This window comes from Petromyzon marinus, chromosome 26 (genome assembly GCF_048934315.1).
Source record: "Petromyzon marinus isolate PM22_M1 ecotype Great Lakes invasive population chromosome 26, UKy_Petmar_22M1.pri1.0, whole genome shotgun sequence".
NCBI classification, from domain to species: domain Eukaryota; kingdom Metazoa; phylum Chordata; class Hyperoartia; order Petromyzontiformes; family Petromyzontidae; genus Petromyzon; species Petromyzon marinus.
The window spans coordinates 7063145-7087315 of NC_133692.1; the positions used below are offsets into that span (position 1 = coordinate 7063145).

The 24171-nt window shown below is 51.9% G+C and overlaps 1 protein-coding gene across 3 annotated transcripts; it reads left to right on the plus strand.

Annotated features, from left to right (window-relative positions):
• The first annotated feature begins 219 nt into the window (after window positions 1-219).
• Window positions 220-23532, plus strand: TMC7 (transmembrane channel like 7). 3 transcript variants are annotated; one of them, XM_032961231.2, is made up of 16 exons: window positions 220-1140; window positions 4083-4368; window positions 4998-5146; window positions 5941-6084; window positions 9603-9679; window positions 10650-10798; window positions 11979-12126; window positions 12477-12653; window positions 13316-13479; window positions 13923-14040; window positions 14819-14916; window positions 15225-15408; window positions 16447-16577; window positions 17435-17590; window positions 18073-18151; window positions 20517-23532. In XM_032961231.2, exons 1-16 carry the CDS (start codon window positions 1086-1088, stop codon window positions 20694-20696), a joined length of 2295 nt encoding a protein of 764 aa, XP_032817122.2. In that variant the 5' UTR covers window positions 220-1085; the 3' UTR covers window positions 20697-23532. The 3 variants fall into 3 exon arrangements, with proteins under 3 accessions (XP_032817122.2, XP_032817120.2, XP_032817121.2); XM_032961229.2 differs by having other exon boundaries at window positions 222-1140; window positions 5836-6084; XM_032961230.2 differs by having other exon boundaries at window positions 223-1125; window positions 5836-6084.
• Window positions 23533-24171: the final 639 nt, after the last annotated feature.

Genomic DNA, 24171 nt, shown 5'->3' on the forward strand with positions numbered 1-24171 from the left:
ACAGATGGTGGTGCATCTCTCAGTCATCTCGGCCAACCCACGGCACCTGCCGGGTCTGTCCCGAGACCTCCTCCTGTCAGCGAGCCTTCGACACTTCACGTGGCCTCAAGGTGCACCTGGCCTGGCACAGGTGCTGTGGTGACGTCAACGTCACTTAAATGGCGAATGGCGGGCGGGCGGGGATCCGACGTGCGTTGATGACGTCACGCCACCGGCCGGTCGGGTCCGTCGGAGGGGTGGCGAGCCGACGACATGACGTCATCGCTCCTCTCTGAGCGTAGCGATGACGTGGGAGAGCGTGGGAGTCTGTGGGAGTTGTGACCCGACATGTGTTGAGGTAGCGGAGGAGGTAGGAGGTAGTTGGTGGTGGGGGGAGAGCTTCACGGGCACAGTGGGGCTGCAGAAAGGGTGCAGGGGAAGGGATCCCTAATCTAGATTTGAAGCTTTCGTGACTGCAGGAATCCATCCTCTTTGGTTATTTAGGTTAAAGTCACGTGGGTAGAAATAATATTTTATTTCACGTAGGTATAAATAAAATAATATTTTACTACTACTACTACCAACGTGACTTTAACATGATACTTTAGTTCTACCTACGTGACTTATCGTGAAAGAACCAACGAGTAAGGAAGGGGGTCCTGCCCGAGAGACGAGAGAGGTGAGGGAGGAGCGAGCGAGTAGGGGCGCGGGCAGACGTGTTCGTCTGGCGAGGTGTGTGGGGAGAGAGGTACAGTGCTGGGAGACAGTGGGTGGTTACTATAACAGAAGAGAGATAACGAACGATACACAAACCTAAGGAGCTAGAGAGAGAGGGAAGGGGGAGAGACGAGGAGCCAGATTAAGAGATGTAATAACACTAGTATGGCTCAATCTCCAAGCGTCTTCACGAGTTGAACCCGCCGCGTCGTAAATCGAAGCTCAGCTATATTGCTTACACGCGTCGTAAAAACACAACCACACACAGGGTACTTGATTAGTATTGTCGTAGCGTAGTGTTAGTAGTAATATATATTTGTTTAAAATTTATATATTGTTAGTAAGTGTGTGAGATAGCCGTGTAAAGTCTGTGGGGAAGCCTGGAAGCGATGGCATCTGTCAGCTCGACTCAAGCCAGCGAAGGCAATGGTGAGTGTAGTAATGGTGAGTGTTACACTTTGTACATAGACACAAAGAACAAACAGCTCCCCCGTATGATGGTGAACAGGCTGTTCGGGCAAGTGTTGTTTGCGAGCACCTATTAAGGCCGGCACTGTGGGACACGAGGGGGTGGTGGTGGTGAAGGGGGTTGGTGGTGGTGCTGGTGCAGGGGGTGGGGTTGGTGGTGGTGGAGGGGGTTGGTGGTGAAGGGGGTTGGTGGTGGAGGGGGTTGGTGTTGTTGGTGGTGGAGGGGGTTGGTGGTGGAGGGGGTTGGTGGTGGTGGTGGAGGGAGGCCAGCACCACGCCCGGCCGCCTTTGTTTCCCCGGTGCCAATGTTTACACATCCACACAGCAGCAGCACACCGCGGCTGTTTTAAACAACTTAAGGCTGAGTCGACCCAGGGAAGGCCCAGGACAAGATTCTCTAACACACACAAACGATTGTATAGTACTGTTTGTTTTATTGACTGCATTACATAATACCGCATCCCTTTTAAACTCTACAAACGTGCGTGTTTAACCGCTAACAACGCTAAAGAGCATTACAGTACGAACATTAGTTACAGTTATCGTATGTGCTAAACAAAAGTAGCGAACTTATAGCAAGCGGAGCTGCGTTCTTACGAGTCGCGTATTAGAGGCGCAGGTCCCCCGTGTAGCGTGCACGGCATTTTTGGGGCAAGTGCTTCAGGACGGGGTTACACAGGAGCTTGCTTGCATTGAACCAATATTGCTGTGGCCCCGTGTACTCCCCAAAACGCCTTCTTATTTAGTTAGTGGGAAGTCTAGAAAAAAATTAATTGCGTAACAGTTCTTAACCAATATTCAGAGTGGTGCGGTGAGGTTGCACACTTTTTCCGATAAGACATTATCATTGGGGGTTCGATGATGATGATGATAGGGGTGTTTTCACTAATTTGTGTATTGTTCAGGTCGTCGAACGTCAAGGGCCGCATGAAAGGCCACCAGGAGGCCGCCGGTGGCCCTGCGGGCCTTTGCCAACAAGAAACACTGCCGTAGAGGGACGGGTATGGGCTAGGGGACATGCTTTTGTGTATCTTTATCGGCCTGCCGTGTGGCTGATGGGATGGGATGTGTACAAAAAAAATTGGAGATATATCATCGGCGAATTTGTTTCGTCGCAAGAGATGCGTGGAGCGGTGGCACGCTTGAACTTGCACTGAGAGACCAGGACAGGGCAGACGTTGACTCACAGGGCCACAAGAGCACAATCGGAATAAGATTGGGGGATATGGTTATTTTCACTCAATCGATACTTGTGTAGTGTCAACGATTCAGAGACAGAGTTTGTAGGAGGCACTTTCTTTATTGACAACTTCCACGGTCTCGTCCACACACTCTCCACAGTACCTCAGCCTGGCCTGTACACAACACCAGCCGTCTAACACTGACGGCGCTGACTGAGATAGCCAACTGCTCTCCTTCGTAGCGCGATGTCTAGCGGAGACGTTCAGCGACGACGAGACGAGTCCACTCCCAGAACTGGCAGCCTCGAGCTCCCCCCTCTCGGCTCCTTTTATGCTCCCAGCGCGGCCTGGCTCCGCCCTGACCTCGCCTCCCTTCTCGAACCCGCTAGCAGGTTCCAGGGGCCTCCAGACGGGGTCCTCCGTGATCTTTGCCCTCGTTCCCCCTCTCTGCCAACCCACCGTGCACACCCTCACCGGCGTGTGTGCTGTGTTTACCACACTTGCCGCTGCTGCCCACCAGCCGGCGCTATTACACTACACTTGCAATGGCTATGGGTCATTGCCACCGATGAATACGCGCTGGCTCTTGAGCCTTTAAGAAGCTGTGCATATTGGCGTGTCCTGGCGCGTGAAACCTATGGCCACGGACGGCTTATCTGGTTGCCTCAATGCCCCACAGATGTTTCCTGTTCAGAGCGTGCAGTGGTCAGCGTGTGTGGTGTGTGTTAAGTCTGCTGTCCTTTGTCGATCCACTCCTTATTCACAGTTCCCAACTGGGGAGCAGCAGTGCAGTGGTTAACGCGCCGCACTCACGTCCATCATGGGTGACGAATATCTGAACCGGTCCTGGTCCTCCCCTAGGTCGACTTGGCCTTGAATGAGTACTGTATTGTACCTGTTGCGGTGTGTGTAAAAATTATCAGTGGGGGAGACAAAGGTGGCAGGGCCTGGTTGCGGCCACCCACCCCCTCGTGTGCCATGTTAGCCTTCAAAGATCATTGCTGACAGCCCTTGTCCTAATGGTTTCTAAAGGCTATACGGGGGAATTAAATCTCAATGAAATCCGTACACTGCCCTTTGTAAGAATGTTATTTGTGGCAGGGAATCGAACCCAGGTCATCGGGATCATAGAACAATACACTAACCACTGCTTCGTATACAACACGGAAAATTACATTATAAGACGCAGGTATTTTATTTAGGATATTCTAGCGGAGTCTCAAGAGACCTTGTTTTAACCCTTCTGCCAGCAGTGCTGCGAGCGAAAAATTGCAGAGATGCACTTTTCGCTTTTAATTTTTGGTTTACACTTATAAATTGTTTTGTTTAAAACCACAACATTTCTTGCAATCAAATAACTTTGAATGCGTCCAATCTCATCAGATCCAAGAAGCCAAGCAGGGATGAGCGTGGTTCGTACAGTACAGTACTGCTTTTGAATACTAGGTGTTGTTTGGGCTTGGTTGGCAAAGTGGCCAGGAAATAAAAGCACAGCACTGCACTCTTGAATCCACGCATTGTGTGGTGGGTTTTCTCCAGGTTCTTCGGTTTCCTCCCGTAAGAAGCCAAACACGAATAATTATTGGACTTGGCCAAACCACCAAAACGGATGCCCAGATGCTGTGGAATTGGGTTGCAGCTATGAAGCATGGGCAGGGCATCGGGCACAGCATCAGAGAAGGAGCGACTCCAATGCCGCTTGCGTCCGTCTCTCCCCCACTATTATACAACTTGCAGACGACGTGTTCAGCGGTGATGGCGGAGGCGGAACGGACGGCACCTTGGCAAACGAGGTCCTGCGCCAGCTGCCGAGCTACCGTACCATGACGATGACGCTGCGGGTTGCCCGGCGCGCCAGCGCGCGGACGTTGGCGCGCCGGCGCAGCGCCTCCCGCGCCCGCGGAGCCTCGCTGGCCTCGGAGCTCACGACCGACTCGGCGTCCAACGGCGCCGGCGTGGTGCAGGCCGCCCCGGCACCCGTGCGAGACATCACTGTGTGCATGGCCGCCAAGAGGGTGGAGCGGTGAGCAACTCCCTCCGGCGGCAGCTCCACGCCCCGAGCGATCGGTTGAATGCATCCCGGTTGCATTCGGGGATGTCTCTGCAACCGGTTGCCCGCAGGAGAGAGGCGGACTCGGCTTCCAAGTGTCGACCCGCTTGGCGATTTGTAGCATCGTGTTTCATCGCGTGCTGCACATTTGCGTACCCGTGATTTGTTGTACATGATTGATTGTGCATGATTGGTTGTCACAACCCCGATGTGGGTGGGGGGGGGGATAACCAGAAAAGGGGCGGGTTTATACTGGAAAGGGGCGTGGCCAGACACATTTGTTGTGCAACCACTTGCTCAGATGTGGACAATACATTTGCAGAGGTTTAGTAGTATGGTTTGGTCATGCCACTGATCACTCAGGTGTTGACTCAGGTCATTTGTCTACAGTTCAGATGTTTAATGATTTATCATGAATGGTATTTGGACAACCGTAGAAAAAGTACGGTTGACTTCCCCGCAAAGCTGTTCTCTTTTTATCAACCCCGGGAGGGATGATGAGCTGAGTCAACCCTCCCAACAAGGATTTATTTGTATCTATATATCTATTAAATATGCATATGCTCTGATCTGTAACTAAATGCACTGTCACGTTTACACAGGATCCGGAGGAAGGACAGCTCGGCGCAGCTGACCACGTGGCAGGGTTGGAAGCGCAGTCAGTGGAAGAGCCTCAAGCGCCTCAACACCTTGGTCAAGTCCTGGCTCAAGGGCCTAGTGCTCTGGAGGTCCTCAATCCACCAGATTGAGGGTGAGTGACCAAACCCTGAGGGGTGTCTTTTTCTTTGTCTTGAATTGATTAAATGTGGGTGCATTCAGAAATCTGCCATGGTGTGATGGGTGTGGCAGTTGAAAATATGGGTGCAGGTTCCTTAAATTCCACCCCCTCCCACGCCCCACCTACACTGCCTCTGTCCACTCTCTGGCATAAATGGGTTCAACCACAGGTCTATTAGCAGGGCACGTGTGGTGGTGTGGTAAATTGAGAAAATATGCACATCTTCCAAGACATCTGGCCACCGGGGAAGAGTAGGCCAACATACCGTCCAGTGGGGCACTCAACAGATGAGATCTCTCTCGAGGTCCCACGTGCAGAGGCCTTTCCGTCAGCAGTGGCGCGAGCAAGAAATTGCAGGGCTGCACCTTCAACGCTTACACTACTAAGTTGGGACTTCCTGGTTCGTGAAGTTTCTTTATGGCGTGGGGATGCAGCTCACACCAAGTCAGCGTCGTTTTGCACGTTCAGGTTTTGAACTTGGGAAGTGTCCTATTTTTCCTCCAATTAATTTGAAAAATGTTATCGCCATTATGTGCAGCTAAAGGGATATCCGCCCCCGGGTTATTTTTCGGGCACGCGTGTGCTCTGGAGATCAAAAACATACTTCTGTGCAAACTCAGCCGAGCGTGCCTCTTTGTTTATCCGTTCGCCGCCCACACCAGGAAAGTTCGGCACGGGGATCCAGGCCTACTTCTCCTTTCTGAGGTTCCTCGTCGTGCTCAACGCCGTCATCTTCCTTCTCATGCTCTGCTTCGTCACGGTGCCAGCGATCGTAGGGCAGCATGTCGCCCACCCCTCCTCCTCCTCGGCCACCACCGCCCTGGCCTCCACCAACGACACATCGGACATGAACAGAAGCTCAAACAGTAACGCGAACGTCTCTGCAGAAGCACAGCGGATGATCAATCCCGGTAAGCGCTGTCGGCGGCGTGAAATAATATAAAAATAAAATGTATACCAAAATAAATATATATTTCCCCCCATCATGGTTTTCCTGATTGTGCCATCGGCGCGGCGTCATGACACGCGCAGTCTATTCGGAAAGCCACGCAGAGGACTGGAATCCTTCGTGCTCGAGAACGGCATGCAGAAGTAGATATCACAGAGCTGCCTCTGAGATCCCTTCAAGCAAATCAGTAGAGGGTAGCACTTTCCCATCTGCTTTGCTATAATTGGAGCAATGTTTGTCACGTAAGAGTCGGACCAAATATCCAAATTCAGCGTCGAGCCAATGTTAAAATGATGGTTTAATCACATCCGTCTGCTTGAATTTGAACCCAGCATCTCAATGGTGCCAGCTCAGAGCTCTAACCTCTGCGCCTCCCGTATATGTCATCACCATCGTAATATTGCTCTTGGATATATTCAACAATGTTTGTCATTCCTCTAATCATTTTTTTAAAAAGAATACTAGAAAGCAAAGAAAATCCTCGTTCCAAAATACAAGTTTGTTTTGTCAGAGGTCGTGACCTGACCTGGAGAGTGGAAAAATACGAAAAATCCCGCAAAGGAGATTTATTGCTGCGGTAAAATTTGCGTATTTATTTTACAAATAATGTAATTCTGTCATGCAAGGACACTTATCATGCATGATCGAATTATATTATCTCTAAAATAAATACACGGCTGTTGATTTTACCACAGAATCTTGTAATTATCATGCAACGACCCACACGTGTTTTAAAAGAGGTCTGTGCTGTCACTCTCCTTTTATCTAAACAAACAAACAAACAGACGTGCCTGTGTGGACATTTGTCTTCATTTGTTTACCTATAAACCGTGGACCTCTCTGGTCAAAGAGCCATCCACTTGTAAGCAATCGCTCAGCTGTGGATCCACCTTGAGCCACAGCCCCATCGGAACCACTCGGTTAACATGCCAACGTTGGGGCAACGTTGGCAGGGAGCTGTTTGGCACGCGACATCAACAACACTGCGATACAATTCAAACAGATTTAAACGGACTCTGCCGCTCCATCCAACTCACGGCCCATATCTGGCTCGCATCACAGCTTCATCTGTGCGGCTTTAAAGAGCTGCAAAAAATAAATAACCGCAGCTGTCTTTTCGGTATGGTAAATTCATTATGTGGTGATGCTGCTGTTGGCAGTGGTGCACAACTAGCAATAAAAACACACCTGATATTCCCAGGCAGTGGCCATTTCAAGTACTAACCGTGCTGAAACCTGCATAGCGTCTGAGGTCTGATGGAGAAAATAAAACTCAACACGTCCGTCAATACCACTGTGTGGCCTTAAGGTTATACAGTATATATAATACAGTGAGGGAAAAAAGTATTTGATCCCCTGCTGATTTTGTACGTTTGCCCACTGACAAATAAATGATCAGTCTATAATTTTAATGGTAGGTTTATTTGAACAGCGTGAGACAGAATAACAACACAAAAATCCGGAAAAACGCATGTCAATAATGTTATAAATTGATTTGAATTTTAATGAGGGAAATACTTATTTGACCCCTCTGCAAAACATGACTTAGTACTTGGTGGCAAAACCCTTGTTGGCAATCACAGAGGTCAGACGTTTCCTGTAGTTGGCCACCAGGTTTGCACACATCTCAGGAGGGATTTTGTCCCACTCCTCTTTGCAGATCTCCAATTCATTAAGGTTTCGAGGCTGACGTTTGAAAACTCGAACCTTCAGCTCTCTCCACAGATTTTCTATGGGATTAAGGTCTGGAGACTGGCTAGGCCACTCCAGGACCTTAATGTGCTTCTTCTTGAGCCACTCCTTTGTTGCCTTGGAATACCCATCAACGACCCATTTTCAATGCCCTGGCTGAGGGAAGGAGGTTCTCACCCAAGATTTGACAGTACATGGCCCCGTCCATCGTCCCTTTGATGCGGTGAAGTGTTCCTGTCCCCTTAGCAGAAAAACACCCCCAAAGCATAATGTTTTCACCTCCATGTTTGACGGTGGGGATGGTGTTCTTGGGGTCATAGGCAGCATTCCTCCTCCAAACACGGCGAGTTGAGCTCCATTTTGGTCTCATCTGACCACGCAACACTTTCACCCAGTTGTCCTCTGAATCATTAAGATGTTCATTGTATGTGCTTTCTTGAGCAGGGGGACCTTGCGGGCGCTGCAGGATTTCAGTCCTTCACGGCGTAGTGTGTTACCAATTGTTTTCTTGGTGACTATGGTCCCAGCTGCCTTGAGATAATTGACAAGATCCTCCCGTGTAGTTCTGGGCTGATTCCTCACCGTTCTCATGATCATTGCAACTCCACGAGGTGAGATCTTGCATGGAGCCCCAGGCCGAGGGAGATTGACAGTTCGTTTGTGTTTATTCCATTTGCGAATAATTGCACCAAATGTTGTCACCTCACCAAGCTGCTTGGCAATGGTCTTGTAGCCCATTCCAGCCTTGTGTAGGTCTACAATCTTGTCCCTGACATCCTTGGGGAGCTCTTTGGTGTTGGCCATGGTGGAGAGTTTGGAATCTGATTGATTGATTGCTTCTGTGGACAGGTGTCTTTTATACAGGTAACAAGCTGAGATTAGGAGCACTCCTTTTAAGAGTGTGCTCCTAATCTCAGCTCTTTACCTGTATAAAAGACACCTGGGAGCCAGAAATCTTTCTGATTGAGAGGGGGGGTCAAATACTTTTTTCCCTCATTAAAATGCAAATCAATTTATAACATTTTTGACATGCGTTTTTCTGGATTTTTGTTGTTATCCTGTCTCTCACTGTTCAAATAACCCTACCATTAAAATTATAGAGTGATCATTTCTTTGTCAGTGGGCAAACGTACAAAATCAGCAGGTGATCAAATACATTTTTTTCCCTCACTGTAGGTAATATTTGGGCAATTGACATTTTTCTTCACAGTGCATGTGAAGTAACGGGTCATTGTTTTTCAGAAGTGGCATTGTGTCTTCGATGGACTGGTCACAAAGAATGTGGGCCCCAGCTCCATGTTGGCACGAGAAGTCCACGGAAAAGAATGGGAGCCTATGTTTGAGAAGCAGCCAAACGTTCATGGCATTCCCGCAACTGTGCGCATATTACATTTGTGTCTCGCCAGTGTGATGCAAACAATTACGGATAAAAACAAGAACACTCGTTGTTGCTGTTGACGTGTCGCGCGTATTTGAAATGTGAGATTTTGAGAGTGGTCGTAATCGAGCAATGACTTTTGTTGCAGAGGTTCAAAGCACGAGATGTGTGAGACTATGAACAAAAAGGGAATATCTCAGTAAATACCCCAGCGCACATGTTCCTTCAGGCTGCTTATTCGAAATGAAGGCGGTTGCACAGTTTTGCGAATCACATGGACAGGAATTTGTTTGGTGGCTCCCGCGAGGAGTTGAATTTTCTATTCTTTTGTTATTAAAGATGTCTTGCGCATTGCTCCGCGTGTTAATTTAAAAATTTTTGTTTCATATTTTTATCTCTGAACTTTCCAGTTTGTGCACAATATGACCCGACAAACAGCGGGCTGGTGCACTACTACCATCGCATCCTGGACCTGCTCTCTGGCACAGTATGTGACTGCTGCACGCGTGCGTGTATGCGCGCGCATTTGTTAGGGCGTCTAGATTGAAAACTTATTTCGTTAGAAATGCTTTTTGTGTTTAGTTTATTGTTCTTCCCCTGCACCTTCGATTAGCACGGTTGGCTACGTATGGTGCAAAAGACGTTCTACATTTGTACATAGGTTGCACTACGAATCCGGTCATCCGAGTTAGATATCTGCTCGCAGCTAACACCAGTGACAATTATCTGAACCAGTTCTAGGCCTCCCCTAGGTCGACTCAGCCTCAAATGAGTTTTTGGTACAGTGTGTAAGTATCGCCACTTGGTAGGCAAAAGCGGTTGGGCGTGGTGCTGGCCACCCACCCCCTTGCGTACCGCGCCTGGATTTATAGGTTCTATGGGGAATTTTTGTCTTTTTGAATTTTAGGTTGGTGCAATGGGGAAGGGTGGCACAGTGATTAGCGTACTGCACTGTCCTTCCACCGCACCTCCGATTAGCACGGTTGGCTACGTATGGTGCAAAATAAGTTCTGCATTCGTACATACTTTGCACTATGAATCCGGCGACCCGAGTTCGATTCCCGCTCACGGCCAACATCGATGGCGAATATTTGAATCGACCTCGATGCCTCCCCTAGGACGACTCAGCCTAAAAATGACTACCTGTTGCTGCTGTGTAAACATTAGCGCTGGGGAGACAAAGGCGGCAGGGCGTGTTGCTGGCCTACACTGCCTCGTTGTGCATTTTGCCGGTGCTGCAAAGTTTCCTCAGTAGGTGGCAGCGGTTGTTGCTGCCTAGCGTGATCCCAGTTTGAGAGAACACTGGAGGACTCATGCAGAAGGGGTGTGGGGGGGGGAGAACATACCAACTTGACACAGGAAGGTGCACCCGGCTCGGGAGAATCGGACCCAGGGGCCCGACGCTCTTGGGGCACGAAGCGTCACCAGGGCGGGGGTCTCTCTCATTCGCTCGGCAGGGATTCCTGGAGCCCACCAGCCTTTTCTACGGGTTCTACGGCACGGGCTCGTACGACCTGCCAGCGGACGTGCGCTACAACCTCCCGCTCGCCTACCTGCTCACGACGCTCGCCTACCTCGTGCTCAGCCTCGTGTGGATCGTCAAGAGGTGGGCAGACGCCTAAGTAGCGGAAACAAGACACGAGGTCCCCAAGTAGAGCCTTGAACAGACTTCTGCTGGGACTAATGCTGTTCGCGAGCACCTACAGAGATCACCCCGGATAGCTTTTAATGGACTGTTTGGAGCAAGTGCTGTTAGCGACCACCTATTAAGGCCAGCGTGGCACATTAGGGAGTGGGTGGCCAGCACCACGTCTGGCTGCCTTTGTCTCTCCAATGCTGATGTTTTTATTGTACCAGATACTCATTTAGGGCTGAGTTGATCTAGGTGAGGCCCAGGGCCATATCAGGTAATTGTCACTGGTGTTGGCTGCGAGTGGGAATCGATCTTCTGGGTCTCATTAACTTAATATCTTATTTATATGTGCAGACACGGGGCAGAGTTCTGCTTGTATTTGACTCATAATTCTCCACAACAACGCATAATGGGTTTGCATAGTAAACTGATGATGATGAATTCATTTTTTTGCCATTTGGTGACGATTGTTGACGATGATAGTTGACGATGATTTCATAAACAGATAGTGGTGATTTAATGAACAACAAGTGATGATGATCGATGATGATCTACTCAACAAACAATGAAGACCTAGTGAACCAAATTATTACGTGAGATGATGATGCAGTAAAGAGACGATAAAATGTACAATTGGTGGTTGATCACGTTGGATCGAGTAAACTAGCAACGAAGAAATAAAATAACTACACCGATGCGTCTTTAAGTGGAAAGACTTCCGAATTCGGAAGACGTACTGAGGCTCCCACAAAGCCGTGCGGCGGTGGGAGGGGGCGTGTGCGGCACCAGTCTGGCGCCGCTAGGGCAGAGCGACGGCGGCTGTGCCGCTACGGTTCTCCGCGGCGTGAGTAACGGCGTCTTTAAAAAACATCGGCGCTGCCCCTGCTGCTGCTGCTGCTACGCCCCTCTCTCAATAAAATGAACGCCGAACCGGCCTGCGTGTTCTGAAGTTCGGCGGTAAACGGGACAGCCCACACCGCACCCTGCGATGGTGAGGCTTGTTACCTAGCGAACAGTTGATGATGATGATGGTGACGACGACGACGACGATCTAGCAAACAACTGACATCGAGTAAACGGACAATGGCGGCGTAGCAGACAACACCGGTGGTGGCGACTTTTGACGATGATTGTCGATGCCGATGGTGTTGAGGTCGGCCGAGGGCTTCAAGCACAGCCTGGTGCAGACGGAGGAGCGCTTCTGCAACTACTGCAACAAGGTGTTTAGCGGCTGGGACTTCTGCATCAGCGACCCTGACGCCGCCGCCCTCAAGCAGAGCAGCATCAGCTTCGAGCTGCAGGTGAGACGCGTCTCCCCCCCCCAGTAAACGTGGAACGGTGCGCCAACAACGGTTTCCAACGTTGTTGGCCCAACATTGCGTGATCACCGTGGGGGTGGGGGTTGTCAGCAGGGCTTGGCCCTATCCCCGCGGCTTGCCTGCCTCGTTCCGCACACACCAGTGTTGTGAATGGTGACCCGGTCCGCGGTACAAACGATGGTCAATATCACGGTCAACTTCTACTGAATCCAGATTTTTTTTTCTGCTGGCTCACATCTCATCGCGTGTTTCGGCAGCGGGGATTTGATCGTGGCCGACGGTGACGGCGGCGACGACGTTGACGGATTTGACGACGCTCCTCCGTTTGCCAGGCCGACCTGGAGGAGGAGAAGATCCGGAGCAACATCCGCGGGCGCAGCGCGATGGAGCGGCTGCGCATCTACTCGCTGCGCGTGCTGCTCAACGTGGTTGTTCTCGGCCTACTGGCAGCTTCCTTCTACAGCATCTACGTGGCCACCATCGACTCGCAGGCGCTGCTCATGCAGCATGTACGTGCGCCACCAGCACCGCTGGGGCTAGCAGCACCAGGCTGTGCACATAAGACAAAGATCCTCCCTCCCCCTCCCCCCATAGCCTAAAACAGGGGCGGGCAACCTGCGGCACCGAACCCGCATGCATTGCCAAAAACAACAACAACAAAACCCCTCCTAATTATTTTAGTTTAGCGGTGAACGTTTAGAGGCCCAACGATGGTTTGTAATGCGGCAGTACAAATCGGTGTGCATGTGCTGCTCTTAAAATAGGGGATTGCAAAGAATATGGTTTGACGTTACTCATTCGGGACCGTCTTCTATTCACATGCATTGCAGCTCTCAAAATATTTATTTGTGTTGGTTGCTGGACCCCTGGCCTACACAGACTCTTGGGGCAAGTGCTTTTAGCGAGCACCTTCGAAGGCTGGGTCAGCACACAAGGGGGTGGGTGGCCAGCACCACGCCTAATGGTAATATTTGCACATCGCACCAGGTACTCTTTTGAGGCCGAGTCGACCTAGGCGAGGCCCAAGACCGTTTCAGATAATCGTCACTGATGTTGACCGTGAGCGGGAATCGAACCCGGGTCGCCAGGTTCATAGCGCAGCGTGCTAACCGCGACACTCCGCGCACACACCCCCCCCCACCCCCCTCGTGTCGTTCACGGGGTCATGCAGGCGGCATCAGAACAGAAGAGCCGGTTCATCGTGAGCCTCGTCGTCGAGTACCTGCCATCGATCGTCATCACGGCCGCCAACTTCCTCATGCCCGTGCTCTTTGAGGTCATCATCACGTTCGAGGACTACACGCCCGACTTCGAGATCAAGCTCCTGCTCATCCGGTCCGCACCACGATGTAGATTGTTGAGCGTGCATGTGCGCGCATGTGTGTGTGTCACGATAGGCCTCTGGAGGAGGCCACGTAAAAGACAACAACGGAGGGCAGAGGAGCGACGCTCACAACAACGAGCGTAGCGTTGGCACAGTCGGGAACACAGTTGGTGCATCTGTCAGTCATCTTAGTCAACCCTTGGCGCCAAGGTCTGCTCTATGACCTTCCAGCGAGCCTTCCATACTTCACGTGGCCTTAAAGTGCACCTAGCATGGCACAAGCACCGTGGTGACGTCACCACCACTTAGTGGTTAAAGGCAGTTGTTGTGTATGGGGAGTGGTAGTTATAGCGTTTAGTGCGATCCGCTATGAACCAGGCCGCCCGGGTTCGATTCCCGCTCATGGCCAACACCAGTGACAATTATCTGAATCGGCGTCCCCCTTGGTCTCCAGGACGGTGTTCCTGAAACTCGCCAGTATCGCGGTGCTGCTCGTCTCCCTGTGGATCCAGATCGTGCGCTGCGACGGAGTCGTGTGTGAGCCGTGCGGATACAACCACAAGACATACCCCGTGCGTGTGCACACACATACCCACGCACGCACGTACACATACGCGTGTAAACACACGTGTACGCAACGCGCGCACACGTGCATACAAAGCATATCCCGTATGTGTGTGTGCGTGCGTGCGTGCAAACACGCGAGCACACACACGCACGCATATACACGCGCACGCACACGCATCAACACAAAATATAAACCGTTCATATGCGCACACGGCCATGCAGGATGCACAGACACAAAGACAAAAGATCCTGTAACAGACTGTAGGAGCAAGTGCTGTTAGCGACCACCTATTAAGGCCAGCGTGGCACATTAGGGAGTGGGTGGCCAGCACCACGTCTGGCTGCCTTTGTCTCTCCAATGCTGATATTTTTATTATACCAGATACTCATTTAAGGCTGAGTTGATCTCGGTGAGGCCCAGGACCGGTTCAGATATCGGCATAAACACGCACATAGGAACACCCACATGCGCACGAAGACAGACACCCGCACGCACACATATATGTACACGTGCATACACACATGCATGTACACACAGTGACATACGTCACAATCACATACGCACGCCATCCGCACCAAGTGCAAAAGCACCACACCATTGTGTGTTAAACGCACCACAGCACACCACCATGTGTAAACACCCCACACCGCCACAAGCACGTGTAAACACCCTCCACACCACAACGCGAGTCTTACTAAGCTAAATGGGTGCTCACGAGATCACTTGCCAACAGTCTGTTTGAAGGATCTTTCTGTCTTTTTGTCTGTGTGCGTGCGCCGCAGTGTTGGGAGAACCGCGTGGGCCAGGAGATGTATAAGCTCACCATCTTCGACTTCATCATCTTTGTGGCCATGGTCCTGTTCATTGAGTTCCCACGCAAGTGAGTTCCGTCCATGATCACGCACGGATCTGCCTCTGAAGCACCCATTTTGTTTGTGAAGAAAACTAAAATAAGCAACAAATAAACACAGTTTTTGCATCAGACTTAGAGGCGCGGAAATGCACAGCCAAAGTGGGAACGCAGCCAGAACCGGCGCCAAAAAATTCCCGAGCTCTGTGATCCTATAGTCATTTGGGCAGCGGTGTTTCCACTGGTTACTCCATTGAGCCGTTGGCGCCTCTGCCCACCGCCGATAGCCAGCACTGCCCGGCTTGTGTTTGTTGATGTTGTTGCTGTGGTCATTACAGGATCATCGTGACCTACTGCCCGTTCAAGATCGTCCAGCTGCTGGGCACGCAGGAGTTCTCCATCCCGCAGAACGTGCTCTCCATCGTCTACTCGCAGACCATTTGCTGGATCGGCGCCTTCTTCTCCCCGCTCATCCCCCTCATCGCCATGATCAAGTACATCATCTTCTTCTACCTGAAAAAGGTCGGTTCATGAGGCGGTGCTATGTGTGGCTCGGCGGGGGTCAGGGGGGGGTTGGCTGGTGGTGGGGGGAGTGGCAGGGGTAGGGGGGGTGACCAGGGAAGGGTCTTGATTCCAGGCAACGTTGATTAAGTCAGAGTCGCCGAGTTAAAGATGTCTCCCTGGATCCGCCACTGAGTCTGGTCGATGACAGCCGGTGGAGTGAGTTCAAGTCGAGTGTGAGTGTGGATTTTGCAGGGTCTCTCTCTCTCTTAGTCTGGTTGCCTAAGCACTCAAACGTTTGGTCGCTCTGAGTTGTGAAACGTTGCTGTGAGACGTGTGCCCAATCCCCCCCCACCCACCAATATCTAAAATAAATAAATAAATAAAAAGTGACTTGGACACAAATGATAGCCCAACGAAGTGGCTCATCATGTGCAAATTTATAGCAGGCAAATACCCTAAACACATGTTTCTAAAGGTGGAGGGAAAAACCGAAAGACCCAGAGATGAATCCACATGACCACAGGGAGAACACGCAAACTCCAAATATATATAGGCGTTAGGGTCGGGATCAAACCCACAACCTCATGTGTACCAGGCGAGGTAGTTAACATCACGCCACCATTAATCAGTGAACTCGGTAATCTTATATATGTAATATATGGCCAATTTGCCCTGTTTGATCTTCCTTGGTGCGCTGCATTCTCTGGTAATGTGGCTAGACCGACCCGATTTGCGCTGGTGTCGTCTCGTCGCGGTCACAGAAGTCGTAGGTGTCGACACGCTCGGTGGTTTGCGTTCGCTCCTCGTCGTTATCACCGTCTCAAACAGTCGCGGAGTCAACGAACGTCTTTGTCTCTATTTTGTCCACTGGTAACAATGATGCCGTGTGTTCATGTGTCTGTGTGCGTGTCCATGTTTCTGTGTGTTCGTGTCTCCACGTTGCCCTGTCTTCACGTGTCTGAGTCTCTGTGTGTCCATGTGTCCATGTCTCCATGTGTCCATTTTTGCACGTCTCCACGTGCCGTGTCTCTCGTGTGTCTGTGTCTGCGTGTGCAGCTGAGTCTCTTTGAGAACTACCTCCCCTCTGTGCGCCCGTTCCGCGCCTCCAGCTCCAACTTCTTCTTCCTGCTCGTGCTGCTCTTGGGCCTGGTGCTGGCGGCAGTGCCCGTCGGCTACAGCGTCGCCAGGTGACCATCATCATCCAGGGACGACCACCACCACCACCACTAAACTTTGTGTCCGGGGGGGTGGGGGAAAGGGTCTATTAAAGGGATGGGGGAAGTGGCTGTCGTATTCGTTTTAGGGAACGGCTGTTATGTCGATCCACTGCTGGATGGGGGCCTCCACACCAACGGCATAGCATGGTTAGCGTGGGCCCTGGTGCAAGGGATTAAATGGGGGGGCTCCACTCTTCGTGTCCTAGTGCATGGGCCCATTCGGCCTGTGGCTACCGGTTCAGTTGATTATCTCGCACACTCGATAGTTACACAGAGGATCTTTGTGTGCGTGTGTAAGTGTGCGGTGGGGAGCGGTAGTGTAGTGGTTTGCATGCTGCGCTACGAACCCGGAAACCCGAGTTCGATTCCCACTCACGGCGAACACGAGTGACGGTTATCTGCATTGGTCCTTGGCTTCGCCTAGGTCGACTCCGCCTCAAATTAGTTCCTGGGATGCGGTGTGTGAACATCGTCACTGGGGAAATAAGACTGCCGAGTGTGGTTCCAGCCACCTTGTGGTGGTGTGCTCGCTAACAGCACTTGCCCCTACAGTCTGTTAAGGCTATACTGGGGATCTTTGTCTTGTATATATGTCTGTTAAAGGATAAACATAAGACCTATGTGTGTGTGTGTGTTTGAGGGTGCTTGTCTTTGATAAAAAAACTACACAGGGGGTCTTTGTGCATGTGTACACATGTGCGTGTATCCGTTAAAGCTATTCAAGGAATATCTTGTCTCTGTGTACGTGTGTGCGCACGTGTGCGCATACGTGTTTGTGCGCGTGTGCGTGAGCATGCGTGTTTGTGCGTGCGTGTGTGCGTGAGCAGCATGGCCCCGTCGCAGTCGTGCGGGCCGTTCCGTGGGGCGGCACGCGTCTGGGACGTGGTGCCCGCGTCCGTGCGGTCGTTGCCACCCGCGGCGCAGAAGCTGCTCAACGTGCTCAGCTCGGAGGCGTTCGCCGTGCCCCTCTTCATCCTCATCTGGTGAGGCCATCCCCCTTCACCCCTCCCTCCCGCCCCCGCTCCCAAGCGATTCCTCCTGATACTTAGATCCCTCCTACACTGGCTCCAAATCCCATCCCGGATCGATTTGGAGTTCGCAATCACCGTGTTCCTCACTGCGCTACGAACCCGGCGACTCAAGTCTGATTCCTGCTGACAGCTAACACCAGTGACAAATACCTGAACCTGTCCTTGGCCTCCCCAAGTTCCACTCAGCCTTAAATGAGTACCCAGTGAAGCATGTAAACATCAACACTTGGAGAGACTATGGTGACCGGTTGGGCTTGGCGCCGGCCACACCACCCACCTCGTGCTCCATGCCAGCCTTTAATGGGTTCTCGTGAACAGCACTTGCCCCAGCAGGGTGTGTAGGCTGCACGGGAGGATCTTTGTGTGTATGTACACGCAAGCATGCGGGTCAATGTGTGTGTGTGTGTGCACGTGCTCGTCTGTGACGCATGCAGCCTTGTGTTGTTCTACCTCATTGCGCTGGCGGGCGCGCACAAGCGAGTGATCCATCAGCTGAGGGAACAGCTGGCCATGGTGAGTGACGGTCGCCCATGTGCAGCTTTCACCCACCTCCCGCTGTCAGTGTTAACGAGGGCATCATTGCTTTGTGTCATAAAGGTAAAGGCGCAGTCCCTGCATTTTCTTGCTCTCGCCGCTGCTGGCGGAACGGCCCCCTCCAGTGGATTTCTGGGCTACTCTTCCATTCCTGACCAGACCTTGGCCGGTGGCAACAGTTGCCCAAGCTCTGCTGCCCCTCTGTGTATTAAGGTGGTGTTATCCTGCAACTTATGAGTGTTTACAAGTGGGAGGAAGCAGGAGCACCACGGGGAAAACCCACGGATGTATGTCCCAGTCGACCACGGACGTATGTCCCAGTCGACCACGGACGTATGTCCCAGTCGACCACGGACGTATGTCCCAGTCGACCACGGACGTATGTCCCAGTCGACCACGGACGTATGTCCCAGTCAACCACGGACGTATGTCCCAGTCGACCACGGACGTATGTCCCAGTCAACCACGGACGTATGTCCCAGTCGACCACGGACGTACGTCCCAGTCGACCACGGACGTATGTCCCAGTCGACCACGGACGTATGTCCCAGTCGACCACGGACGTATGTCCCAGTCGACCACGGACGTATGTCCCAGTCAACCACGGACGTATGTCCCAGTCGACCACGGACGTACGTCCCAGTCAACCACGGACGTATGTCCCAGTCGACCACAGACGTACGTCCCAGTCGACCACGGACGTATGTCCCAGTCGACCACGGACGTATGTCCCAGTCGACCACGGACGTATGTCCCAGTCGACCACGGACGTATGTCCCAGTCGACCACGGACGTATGTCCCAGTCGACCACGGACGTATGTCCCAGTCGACCACGGACGTATGTCCCAGGCGACCACGGACGTATGTCCCAGTCGACCACGGACGTATGTCCCAGTCGACCACGGACGTATGTCCCAGTCGACCACGGACGTATGTCCCAGTCGACCACGGACGTATGTCCCAGTCGACCACGGACGTATGTCCCAGTCGACCACGGACGTATGTCCCAGTCGACCACGGACGTATGTCCCAGTCGACCACGGACGTATGTCCCAGTCGACCACGGACGTATGTCCCAGTCGACCACGGACGTATGTCCCAGTGGACCACGGACGTATGTCCCAGTCGACCACGGACGTATGTCCCAGTCGACCACGGACGTATGTCCCAGTCGACCACGGACGTATGTCCCAGTCGACCACGGACGTATGTCCCAGTCGACCACGGACGTATGTCCCAGTCGACCACGGACGTATGTCCCAGGCGACCACGGACGTATGTCCCAGTCGACCACGGACGTATGTCCCAGTCGACCACGGACGTATGTCCCAGTCGACCACGGACGTATGTCCCAGGCAACCACGGGTCTGGCCCAGGGGTCGGCAACTAAAATAACAAGAAGAGCCATTTTTTTTCCGAATTCGGTCAGAAATGCAATATTTCAAGAGCCGCAGTGCATGTGACTACGAGACGGTCCTTCATACGTAACGTCACGGAGCAGTTCTTGAAGAACCGCGTGTGGCACTGGACCCGCAGGTTGCCCGACCCCTGGTCTATCCCATACGGGCGGATCAGGTGGAGTTTACACGTAGGCTTTTGCGACCAATATCATCTATAATACAGGTTTTTTTGGGTTAGATCACGCAAATATAAAAATCTGGCTATTGCCTGATAAAGATAGTTGTAATTACTGGCCAAACGTCATACTCAGATTGTAAATGTTGTGGCTTTGCTCTCCAACACACCGGTGTGCTGTACTAGTAACGAATTGGCATGTTCTGTTTACGTGACAAACCTTACTAATTGGCTGTGTCGGGTGGTAGCTGGTTTAACGACACATTTATATATTTTCGCGATCTAACCCAAAAAAAACCTGTATTATGGAACAGGTGGAGTTGACATTTTTGCTTTACTGCCTTCTCCTGGCATAGCGAGGGTATGGCACCTACTCGACTCCCACGAGGAAGGCAGTTTCGCAACATTTGTGCGGTGATCCACCAATCCTCGCTGCTGCCGCCAGGGCGCGGTATTGCAGGCAACCACGTGCAGCAGAATAGCCACCACCGCCCAGCTAATTCCCTCACACTACCACGTGGTGGCGCTTTGGAGGCACGGAATGACGGATCGGGTAGATTTGTGAACGCTGTCATCCCCTCCTCCCTGGGCCACAGCAGTAGCCATGAGATGGCCGTGCAGCCAGTATACATTAATATTCTGATTCTGATTCTCAAGGTTTTTGAGCCCACCTCAAGGGAAGTGATTGGCAATCCCGCGAACGGCCACCCATGTAACCACCTTTGCACCGCCTTTCCCGCACGTGCGCGTGATTTACGAAAATCGCAGGAGGCCAAGGACAAGCAGTTCCTGATAACGAAGCTGATGGAGATGCAGTCGAGTGGCCCCTCGGAGTCGGAGAAAAGGCGCGCCTCCGTGAGGGAGAGGGCCAGCCGAGCGGCGCGCGGCGGCGGCGGCGGCCGGCCGGACGACCCGGCACGGCCGCCGCTTCCCGGCGCCGTCTGCTGAGACCGGCGTCGCATCGGCGCTGCGAGATCGTCTGTCGCGACGGCGAGTCACGGCGTACGAGGAGTACGACGACGACGACGACGACGGCGGCTGAGCGATGACACGGCCGAGCGGCAGCCGCTTGTCGCAGATGTTCGCGGTTCGAGCCCGGCAGCCGCAACCCCCCCCCCCCCTCCCCCCCCACCGGTCAATTCTGGGGGTGTCCAATCGAGCGTAAATGCCCCACGTGCCGGCAGCTTCACTTCGGACGTTTAAAGATCCCGTGACGTTATTTGACAAGAGGGTACGCCGCGGTGTACCGGCGTCACGGGCCACGTTTGCAATTTTTTTAAGGTGACTCTCGCAACCCACCTGGCACACCAGTTGTCACGAGACCGCTGCTGCATTCGCAGTGTGCTGCACACAGGGTCAGCTGTCACTAGGGGTCCCCTTTGGCAGGGCACCCCGAGATGTGTACCCCATGGGAGGCGTAGTATGAATATTAGGTGATGATGATGAGGGAGGAGAGACTCCCCCGTGGGTTGTGGTAGAGAGAGCGTGGCGTGGAGTGGTTCACAAAGCTTGGCGACTAATCGAGGTATGTCCGGGAACAATGTGATACCCCACGTTATCGAATTCATTCGGCAGCCTTCTGCGAGGGGAGATGATACAATAGGGGGTGGACTGGGTGAGTCTTCCAGCGAAACTACCATGGGGTACCGTAAGTCAAAAGAAGTCGGTGACTTTCTGCCAGAATGAGCACTGAAGTGGTGCTCGCCTTCTTGTTTACATCCCCGAGCCAGCAGTGGATATTCCACATTCCTATGGCGGAGTTTCGGTGTATCTATATAATGACCATTGTTGACTTGATGTGCCCGAGTCAACACCCAAGCAGGATTTAAACTGGAAACCTTCCAATCGTGAGCCCCTTGCTCAGCCGCTGAGCCAACCAGCCTGGTTATCTTAAATAAATATGAATACATATCCACGTGGGTTATCAAGCTTTTTTCCAGGGCACCCCCTTAATTCATGACTGGAGCTGGGTTAGGGCACAGTTTTGCATGAACTGCAAGTTATATTTATTTATCTGTGCCTGCCTATCTGACTTGTTATTTTTATTCTTCAGTCGAAATCTATTGTCGCTGGTTTTTATCACAGTGTTCTATACACATAAATATATATATACCGTGAACTGTAACCGGTGAGAATGTGGACTTATTGTAATGTGCAGTGATACCAGCCAGGAACCTGGCTGATCGCGAGTTCGTTAGGAGCAGCAATCTCCATCACTGTAGATAGTCGGGTACAAACATTTTTGTCAAAATGGTATTTAAGTCTGCATTTCTAAAGGTTTGTACTGTGTTAGTATCTGTATTCTTATTACTACTACGTTAGTTCACCCAGGAAAGCCTCGCTGAGTCTTGAGACTTTTTCAGGAGGGTCCTGCCAAGTCTCCGCGCTTTAAGGGGCGACGTTCGCTGCTGCCGTTTGCAGTCCGATGCTGACCCTGCCGGCGACGGGGATATTTCGATGCGGAGCGGCGCCACAACGTCACGCCCGCTACCGAGCTAGTAGCAGCCAGTAGTTGTCACTACAGCTGCAGCAGTTGAGCTTGAAAGTGGGGGGTTGGGGGGCCGATCTGTGCAGTACCTTCTCTGTAGTGTAAGCGATGACCACCAGGTACCGGGACCGGTGGTCGTTTGTGAGTTAACGACACATTTATCTTTGCGCAGTCTAACCCAAAAAAAAAACTTTCTTACGAATTAATATTGGTCGCGAAAGCCTTCGCGTTAAACTCGGCGGGTACCATTCGCAAGTAGCCCTGCACCCTTCCCCCCGGCAACCTGGCCCCCTGCTACCGAGAAACGGGAAACGGGCTTCGCTTTTCGCGTGTAATTTCCTCCGGTCACACGGGAACGGTTTCGGCGATGATCTCGCGAAGCCGTGGGCCCGTGGGATCGGATCGCTGGATTCTGAGCCGAGTTTGGTGGCTTGCAGCAGCGAGCAAACCTCTTCGGTGGCCAACTTGAGGCAGGCTGAAGCTGCTACAGCGGTGTTAATGGGCAGCAGCGCGCCGGACTTGCAATCCAGAGGTTGGATTTCATCTCCCGGCTCGGCAGTTGAGACAACGGTGCGAAATTCTGAAATCCACCACCCCATTCCACCTCTGTCCACCCAGCGGTAGAAATGGCTACACTGTATTTAGTTAATTCGTAGGGGTGCGTGTGGTGGGGTAAACTGTGGTACTTCCACAACTTCCAAGACTTCTTGCCAATGCGCGTGAATAGCCCAAGAGACCTCGCTCCCAGTGGAGGCTCTGGCTCCGAGCAGTAGTGTGAGCAAGGAGTTGAGGGGGTGCACCTCTGGCCTGCTGTCTTACGAGGGTGGCCTGGGTATCAGCAGTGTCTACGTGGAAACTCGGGCCTAAGGTGCGAGGAAGGAAAACCAAAAAATAGTATTTCGTGTGTAAGCAAGCTTAGGTGAATATTGTGAACTTTTTAGTATTTTACATGGACCGTAAACATGCATGACACGCGCGCGTAGTGCGTGGTGAGATTTTTTTTTTAAACGCCGCTCGCTTTGCTCACTACTTTGGGGATTAGCGTGGCTTTGTGGTTTTTATTCTTGTGAAGCAGGCGACAGAAAGCATCTCGCTTTTACAGTAAAAGCTAATTTTGTTAAATGTTGATAGCAGTTTTACATGAAATAGTTTTATAAGAATAGCATGTTGAATAAAAGGTCATTGTTTTTTTTAAATGTAGTCGTGACAATAATTTTGCGAGATTTGTTTTGTTTAATTATTTGTTTTAAACATGAACGTATTCCTGCAATAAATACCGGACTGTTTACAACTCTTTGCTGCAGTGTAATACGTGCATCATTATTATTTGATAAATATCCGAGAACGTTGAGTGGGGCGCAGCAGCAACGTGGTTGGCGCACTTCGCTGTGAACCTTGGCGACCTGGGTTCGATTCCCAGCTGCGGCTGACATCAGTGGTGAAGTGATATCTGAACCGGTCCTGGGCCTCCCCCCCCTCATACATTGATTCAGCCTTAAATGAGGACACTGTGCTCATGTTTAATACATCAGCACGAGGGATGACAAAGGCGGGCGGCCGGGCATGCTAGTGCCACACTATCCACTTTGATTGCCGTGCCGGCTTTCATACTTGCCAAAAGCACTTGCCCCATAAGGCAGTGTGGGCTACCCAGGGAATCTTTGTCTGTGTGTGGGGGTATGCGTCGCTATGCCCGGCGTGCCAGTCGCGCGTGTTGCGCGTGTGGCAGGCAGCACGCCGGGCGTGCGCGACTGCTGCATCTGTCACGAGCCATGCCATGGCCAACACACGATGCATCTGCCTGGCACGGACACCCGATGCCAGATCCATATCCGCGTCGCAATTCCGCAGGACAATTGCACAGTCGCAGCAGAGTGAATTATGATCGGATGAATGGATGGGTGGATGACTGCACGTATTAATGGAAGTATGACT

Coding starts and splice junctions, on each gene's coding strand:
- TMC7 (XM_032961229.2), top strand. CDS start 1,086: ATGGCATCTGTCAGCTCGACTCAAGCCAGCGAAGGCAATGGTGAGTGT. Junction 12,127..12,476: donor GCATCAGCTTCGAGCTGCAG/GTGAGACGCGTC, acceptor TCCGTTTGCCAG/GCCGACCTGGAGGAGGAGAA. Junction 14,917..15,224: donor TTCATTGAGTTCCCACGCAA/GTGAGTTCCGTC, acceptor TGGTCATTACAG/GATCATCGTGACCTACTGCC.